The 8141-nt window shown below is 36.2% G+C and overlaps 1 protein-coding gene across 2 annotated transcripts; it reads left to right on the top strand.

Annotated features, from left to right (window-relative positions):
• The first annotated feature begins 323 nt into the window (after positions 1–323).
• Fbxl4 (F box and leucine-rich-repeat gene 4) lies at positions 324–8141 on the top strand. Of its 2 annotated transcripts, none has more exons than XM_073974008.1 (11): positions 324–1639; positions 1695–1999; positions 2066–2199; positions 4825–5018; positions 5092–5345; positions 5405–5514; positions 5582–5746; positions 7232–7397; positions 7458–7649; positions 7715–7784; positions 7856–8141. In XM_073974008.1, the coding sequence occupies exons 1-11, from the start codon at positions 1328–1330 to the stop codon at positions 7922–7924; spliced, it is 1971 nt and encodes a 656-aa protein (XP_073830109.1). In that variant the 5' UTR covers positions 324–1327; the 3' UTR covers positions 7925–8141. The 2 variants fall into 2 exon arrangements, with proteins under 2 accessions (XP_073830109.1, XP_073830110.1); XM_073974009.1 differs by having other exon boundaries at positions 749–1639; positions 2066–2154.

The following is an 8141-nucleotide window of genomic DNA, read 5'->3' as shown; positions in this document are numbered from 1 at the left end:
TGGAAAACTCACACATACATTCTCAAAATTTCAAAAATTTACACATACTACCATAAATGCTGGCAGTCAGACTGACTAATGAGTGGGGGCCTTAATGTTTGTTTATCAGAAAGAAAAAAATATAAAAATATTAATTGACAATTAACGAAAAGACCAACTTCATAAACTTCATATTGTATTTGACACTAGTATTACAGGTGAACCTAATCAGCTGGGACTTGCTTTTACCTGTAATAATTGTACCATGGGTTTGTAAATACAACTCAGACTCTCTCATATGTTTGTGCCAACTGAACATAGCCCATTTCATGTAGAATAATGTTATCAATTTAAAATGATTGTCCATGAAGAAGATTATTTCTTGCTTTGTTTTGCTTAAAAAAATACACAAATCAGTCAGTTGAAAAACAAAGAAGCTAATTTAATTGTGTAAAAAATATAATTTTAAAGTAGCAGACTGGGAATATAACCGCCTAACTTTTTGAATATAACCTGGCCGCGTGTATCCGGAGGATCGCCAACCTTTTATGCTGTCGTCTCTTTAGTTGGAGAGGACAAGGAGTCCAAAAAAAAAAAAAAAAAATAAAGTAGCAGACCATTTATTAAAAATAATACAAAGATAAAAAGTCCCAAATAAATTATCAAAAAAACTTGCTAAAAGAAGCGAGATTGATTTGCAAAATTAGTAAGCCAAGAAAAAAGGAATACACAGAAGAAGGCACCTAATTAATCTAATCCTGTTACGAACGAGTAGTTGGGTGCTAAAAGAAAACAATCAAAACACACTACGACCTTGACATTACGACTTACTGGAAGACAACAAAGAAAATCAACACTTTTAGACCGGCACAAAATTTAACGCTGCGAAACATTGTTAAACATTGTTGTTGCTGTCGATTTTTAAAGGTCGTCATTTTGTGTTGTTGTCGTGAAGCCCCATAAATCACGGATGGTGGGGTGGACATTAAGAACAAAAGGAAGACATTCAATACCCACCCAAACTATACGAAAAAAGACCAGTAACAGACATTTTACTTATGTCCCAATATTTATTTAGTTGTTTTCTTCATTGTTGTTGCGTTCGGAAAAATCATTCAAAATTGTGTTCGACTGGCACTTGTGGACAACACGATCCCCTTCAACGCCTGCTGCATCAACGGGAATTGTTAGTCGAGCAAGAGGTGCCGCCAGCGGTGGGGTTAATAGCTGGTTTGGATTTTCACCTCAGCAGCTATTGACACTGACAAAATATTTGCAACGATTGTGTCGAGCATACGGTGGCTACTATAACAACGAAAACACTACTACAAATACATCAAACAAAGATATGTCCTCCTCAACGGAGGACGAAGTCAAAAATGAAACAGAAGTCGCCGTTCATGTGCCATTAAAAATTCGGTCTCATTCCGTTGTGGGTAGCTCTTCGGATTCCGATGACTACACCGAAGTGGCTGGGGCATTGGTGGATGTGGAGGGGTTTTGTTATGCCGACTATCGACTGGAACAATACGCTCATAGTGTATTGGATTTTAGTTCACAATATGGCATCGATTTGAGTATTTCATATACAGCACCGAATATAACTGGAAGGCCATCCAAATATCCTGAATATGGAGATTTTCCACAAACTTTTGCCATGGTAAGTTGGACAAACAAAACAATGTAAATGTTAAAAATAAAACACATTTTTTTAGCGCACCTATGGCGATTGGTGGGACAAGGCCCCCTCACGTCTCAAAGAAATTCATCCACAAAGTTTACCCGCCGTACCATCAGAAGATTTTATTGTCCTGTACTTTGAAGACTATGTTATACCCGACGAAGTAGCTATTTTTGAAACATTTAATCCGGGTGCCGTTATACGCATTTGGTCGTATACAATAACAAAAACATGGATATGTTTATGGGAGGATACAGAATTCTATACTAGACCGCCGTACACAGTTAATCGTGCTAGACGTTTCTCACCACCACTGAAAAGAATACACCTACCAACTAAGTATGCCAGCAACTAGATAGAGAGAATTGCAGCATATCAAACTGATGTTTTTTTATACTTTTGTAGAACTATAAGACTGGAATTCAATCATCAACGTCTTCATTATTACACGGAAATTGATGCTGTCCTTATGAGTGGTCGTAAATTTAATATGGGTAATTTGCAAACACTTTTGGATTTTCATGAAAGACAACGAAAAGGTAAACTTTTGTTCACTCTAGAATGTTCTGTTATAGAGATAGTCTACGGCACGAAATGTATTATCCGGGCGACTAAGCGACATGGTCCAATGTGGCTTGGTAACATCAATGGTAGACAGACATGAAAATACCGCAAGATGAAAATTGGCGTATCACAAGGGTGTGCCGATACTATTTTACTTGTACCTTGTGATGCTCCTAGCGCCACCTCCGAGTTTAAGGTGGTTTCATTTTCATGAGAAATGACTGCTCCATGATGTCATCACTAGTGGAAAAGAATGAAGCATGTGCAAAACTAAATGACTATTAGTGTTGTGTCAATTGAACTATATTGAACGAGCTATGCTTCAATGGACACCGGTCGTTTGTATGAACAAACTGCATATATGTAATATCACGCGTTAGTTTGTATGACGTTACTCATACGTTTTTGAATTAGGTCGTTCAATAGCACAACTCCAATGGCCTTTCTCTCAATATTTTTGCGGGCAGATTTTTAATAATTTCGCCGTCAAAATCCACTCCACTCAAGACTGAGCTGGATATCATTGTCGATGGAAGAATATTAAAAACTCACCAAATTCCGACTTGGGGACTGAAACAGGATGCCTCTCTTGACACCAGGACCATCTTCATGAGGATGCGACGGTTTTACCGGTAAATCAGCACAATATGATTTCCTATTGCACTAGTCTGTTCAATACAGACGTATCTCGCTTAAGCCTAGCAGTTAGGTGTGGAACTGCCGGGGTAGATTTGCTGAACGTATACATACCGCCAATAAATAGCTGTACTTCAGGTTACAAGCCTGACATTAGACCGCTTTTGGTAGGTCATAACCGTGTGGTCTTGGAGGAATTTAATGCGCATCAGAAGTTGTGGCATTCGGTCCTCAGAAACGACCAGAGGGGTATAGCGCTGGTTTAACAGATTGATAGCTGTACGTTTTGCACGTTCAATGAGGACGCCCGATTGACTTTTCTAAAGCCTTTGATACTGTCAAGCACTCCACGCTGTTTGAGGACATCGAGCAGACAACCCTGCGCCCAAGTTTTAAACATTAGATAATCAATTATATGTGTGGACGCCAGTCGTACGTGAAATGCAGGCCACTCTGTTCATCACATGGACGGCATAGGTGAGAGCAGTCATGGTCAGGGTTTCGGAGTCGAGCCATTTTTAGTTCGACTCCGACTCTAGAGTCGACTTTTTTCTTGACTCCAGACTCCGGAGTCGACTCCGAGGGTAATTTTCAATACATCTCAAAATGAATAAAATATGTACAAGTTTCCAATTTTGTCTCTATGTTGGGTTTTTCATAAGATATTCCTTGAGAGAACATTCGTTAAATATAAAACTCAACTACGAAACTTGCATATAAATCAAATGATAGTAAATATCCTTAAAATGCCTCATCCTGTAATGGAGTATAATATAGTTTTTGCCTACATGTTTTCATAGTTTTCTTATATATAAATAAACGGGCCAACATCATTTTTTGTTCGATTATTTTTCATATAAGAATAAAATAAACCGTGTGTTAATAAATATCGGAAAAAATTTTGCCCGGAGTCGAGTTATTTTTTTCGACTCAGTAGTGGGATTCTGTAACTAATTTTTGCTGTTATCGAAAATTGTCGGTAAAATTAAAATGCTTATAATTTCGATAATTAACGAAAATTTTCGATAAGTTAACGATGAATAAAAAGTAGTCGCTAACCTCTTCCGACACAAACAGTGATGCCAACTTTTCGTTATGTTTTTAGTCATAATTTTGCAATTTAATTTTACCGATTTTTGTCGGTAACAGCAAAAATGAGATACAGAATCCCACTACAGACTCCGACTCCAGCAACATTGCTCGACTCCGACTCGTAGACTCCGGCTCCGACTCCGAAACCCTGGTCATGGTAACAAAATTCCGACCACAAACTATCCAAAATTCTATGGGTCACATTCGACAGCATGTTCACGTCGTCCGCGCATGACACCGTGCAAAACATATGCCCAGCATGCGACACACTGCCCTGCCAAACCTACTCAACTCACTCTTGTAGTTATGTGGTTACATCCTATTAAAACCGCCACATTTCTAGAACTGGAGATAGACCCAATGTCAGATTAAGCTGGAAACGAACTTACAAAAATAAAATAAAAAAACTTGTTACAACAACAACAATCAGAAGTAGGAACAATGTCCTCAAGTCGCTGGCCAACAACACTTAGGGGTGCTGTGGTAAGTTATGAAGAGCCAAAATTTTACAGGTGCATCAGCACAACGAAATGTTTTCGACACGCTTTATCCACGCAAGCACATAGGGAGATATCTCCATGATATATACATATATAGAGAGGGAGTTCCCAAGACTATCAAGAAATCAGTTCAGCTTGGAGAATTTTTGAACCTGGACACAGAACCAGATGACTGAAAATGAAATACAAACGTACATATTAGCATTGCTACAACTTTTTCGGGAATGTCTTGAAAATTGTACCTATGTATATTTCTAGTTTTTTGTGAAAAGTGAGAGTTCCTAGAAAATTAAAATCTTTTTAACAAAAACCAAAAAGAGACATTAAATCCTTTCCGTAATCTTTAATCGCGCTTTTCCCTTTCACTTCCAGGTTCCATACTTAGTAAACTACAGAATATGAAATTTCGACCAATCTGCAAGGATAACTATCAGACACGTTTGCAACATTTTCTCGATCATGATTTAGATAAATTTATGTCAGCTGTGACAGATGTGCAAATCAAATCAGCCACAAAGGACCAAGACACTACAAAAGTTTCTAAAGTGGATTTAAAAGATATGCCGGTAACTATTTTCACAATAATAATTAAGTCGTAATCTCGAAAAAACAATCCTTGTATAATCTCCCTCATTTCAGTTCGATATTGTCTTGAAAATCTTTAGCTATTTAGATTTGATATCATTATTTCGTGTTGGCCAGGTGTCACGTTTCTTTTATGATGTCTCAACACATCCTCTGCTGTATAGTGAATTAAATTTAAAGCCATATTGGCATTTAGCATCAACTGAATTGCTATCGACTTTGGCCAAGAGAGCAACCGTCTTAAAAAAACTGGATATGTCATGGTGTGGTTGTACCATACAAACAGTATCTCCTACGGAATTTAAAAAGTAAGGAAACTCTTTTCTTTTATTTTATAATATAATAATCATCACTTTTTTCTACACAGATTCATCCAACAACGTGGTGACACTCTGACCCATTTACGTTTAAATTCATCGAAATTTTTAAATTCTAGCTGTATTGAGACAATTGGCATTGTCTGTGATAATTTAAAGGGTATGTTTCCTTTACGGAAAAAAGAAGGAAAAATCTTGAAAATGTTTTCGTTTTCATATTTTTCTAGAGCTCTCCTTGAGAAATTGTTCCTTGAGTCCGCCCTTATTGAATTTCAGTTGCTTGGCAAATTTAAAAAATCTCGATCGTTTGGATCTGTTTCAAACTGTAATAGAGCAGGACTTGTTGCTAACAATGCTGGAGAGTAATCCAAAATTGAAACATTTAAATTTGGGTAAGTAGTTTATTAGAAAACTAGCTTTAAAAATGCTGATAATATGATACCGCTCAGTATGATTTTGGAAATAGATTCCCTTTTGATATTGATAATGATGTAAAGATTGTTGTTGTTGCTGCAACAACATATGATATAGAACCACTCACCCTTTCTTTCAGAAAGGTTTTATAGAAGCAATCCATCTTTCAGACAGTGTTTATAGAAGCATCCTTTCTTTCAGAAAGGGTCTATATAAGCATCATTTCTTTCAGAAAGGTTGTATAGAAGCACCCTTTCTTTTAGAAAGGGTCTATAGAAGCATCCTTTGTTTAAGAATGGTTGTATAGAAGCACCCTTTCTTTCAGAAAGGATCTATAGACGCACATATTTTTCCAGAAAGGATTTGTAGATGCACCCATTCTTTCAGAAAGGGTCAATAGAAGCACCCATTCTTTCAGAAAGAGTCCATAGAAGCACCCACTCTTTCAGAAAGTGTCTATAGAAGCACCCTTTTTTCAGAAAGTGTGTATAGATGCACCTTTCCTTTCAGAAAGGTGTATAGAAGCACACTTTCTTTCAGACATGGTCTATAGAACCACACTTTTTTTCAGACAGGGTCTATAAAAGTAACCTGTCTTTCAGACAGGGTCTATAGAAGCATACTTCCTTTCAGAAAGGATCTATAGAAGCAACCTTTTTTCAGAAATTCTTTATATTTTATTGTAGATTTTGGTGTAGATATCAATATTATCAAGTCTAATTTCATATCTTAATGCGTAGAATATACATAATATTATAAAATATACTAGCTGTTGAAGAAAATTATGTAGCTGGTATTCAAAGTCAACTTTTTACCCGTCATGCTCCGGATCATGACGTGTACGCGATCCCTACGTAATGGGGAGATCGCCCCCACGGTTCGGAAGAGGTGGGAAAGAGTGGCGTTAGGCACGTTCGATAAAAACGGATCTATAGAAGCATCCTGTCTTTCAGAAATTTTGCATAGAAGCATCCTGTCTTTCAAAAAGGTAGCATAGAAGCATCCTTTCTTTCAGAAATGTTGTATAGAAGCACACTTTCTTTCAGAAAGGTTGTATAGAAGCATCCTTTCTTTCAGAGAGGGTCTATGGAAGCATCCTTTTTTCATAAAGGTTGTATAGAAGAACCCTTTCTTTCCGGAAATGTCTATAGAATCACTCCTTCTTTCAGAAAGGAAATACAGAAGCACCCTTTCATTCAGAAAAGTTGTAAAGAAGCACCCTTTCTTTCAGAAAAGTTGTAAAGAAGCACCCTTTCTTTCAGAAAAGTTGTAAAGAAGCACCCTTTCTTTCAGAAAGTTGTAAAGAAGCACCCTTTCTTTCAAAAAGGGTTGCATAGAAGCACCCTTTCTTTCAGAAAGTATGTGGAGTGAGTTATATTTTTATGTTCATTTATTTTACCATATAATACTTCATGAAGTTTGTACCTATTTCACAATTTTTTTTTTCCTAATTTTCATTCCAGCATTTTGTAATGTTGCTGTAAATATGGATGATGTGGCTGTACATGTTTCCGAATACAATAAACAGTTGATTTCGCTTGATATGTGGAAGGCTCACTATCTATCGGCGCACGGTCTCTTGGCATTGTCCAAGTGTCATGATCTCGAAGAAGTTGATTTTGGTTGGTGGTAAGATTTTACACTATTTCACTCCTTTCATAAAGTTTCTAACATGTTCTTATATTGCAGCTTACGTGAAGCTACTTTAGGCGATAGCCTTAAGGAATTTCTAATAAATTGTCCCAAATTAAAGAAGCTGTTTTTGGCTGCTGTACGTGGTCTAACGGATCGCGATTTAGAAGATATTGCTAATCTATGTCCCAATTTAGAACAGTTGGATCTAATGGGAGTTTTGGGAATATCGAAAGAAAGATATTATGAGTAAGTTTTGGTAATATGGAATGTACATAAAGTTGCTAATGCTATCCAACTCTTCTTCCTTTTAGTATTTTGCAAAAATGTAAAAAATTGCAGTTAATGGATTTGAGTTTTTGCGATAACATCATGGACTATGAGGTACACATTTGCAATAGTTTTAATAGCGTTTTTAATATTTTTTATAAATTTTGTTTTTTATATTTTTTTAGGTGGCTATGTGGTCTCATAATTTCAATGTGAATATCAAATGTTGTCATGTACCTAACGATATAAGATAAGATTTATATTAATTTTAACACAGATACATATATGTATATGATCAAGAAAGTCTATATAGTCAAATTTTAAAAAGAATACCAGAAGAAGATATAAAAGAAGCCTTTAATGCATAAATTTCTAGTTACTATTTCTAGCAAAAGCAAAGAGACAAAACTGTTAAATGTGTATAGATAGTTAATAAATTATTAAAAAACATGTGTATGTGAACAAGGTAAA

Source organism: Musca autumnalis, unplaced genomic scaffold (genome assembly GCF_047663935.1).
Source record: "Musca autumnalis isolate F117 unplaced genomic scaffold, ASM4766393v1 scaffold_3, whole genome shotgun sequence".
In the NCBI taxonomy this organism is placed as follows: Eukaryota; Metazoa; Arthropoda; class Insecta; order Diptera; family Muscidae; genus Musca; species Musca autumnalis.
Note: the sequence above shows the minus strand (reverse complement) of the source record. Positions and strands in the feature narration are given on the sequence as shown.

What these genes read in the sequence shown, in the direction of transcription:
- Fbxl4 (XM_073974008.1), top strand. Translation starts at nt 1,328, where the DNA reads ATGTCCTCCTCAACGGAGGACGAAGTCAAAAATGAAACAGAAGTCGCC. An exon ending in AGAATACACCTACCAACTAA is followed by an intron (nt 2,000 to 2,065) that starts GTATGCCAGCAA and finishes ATACTTTTGTAG; the next exon opens with AACTATAAGACTGGAATTCA. An exon ending in ATTGAAACATTTAAATTTGG is followed by an intron (nt 5,747 to 7,231) that starts GTAAGTAGTTTA and finishes TTTTCATTCCAG; the next exon opens with CATTTTGTAATGTTGCTGTA.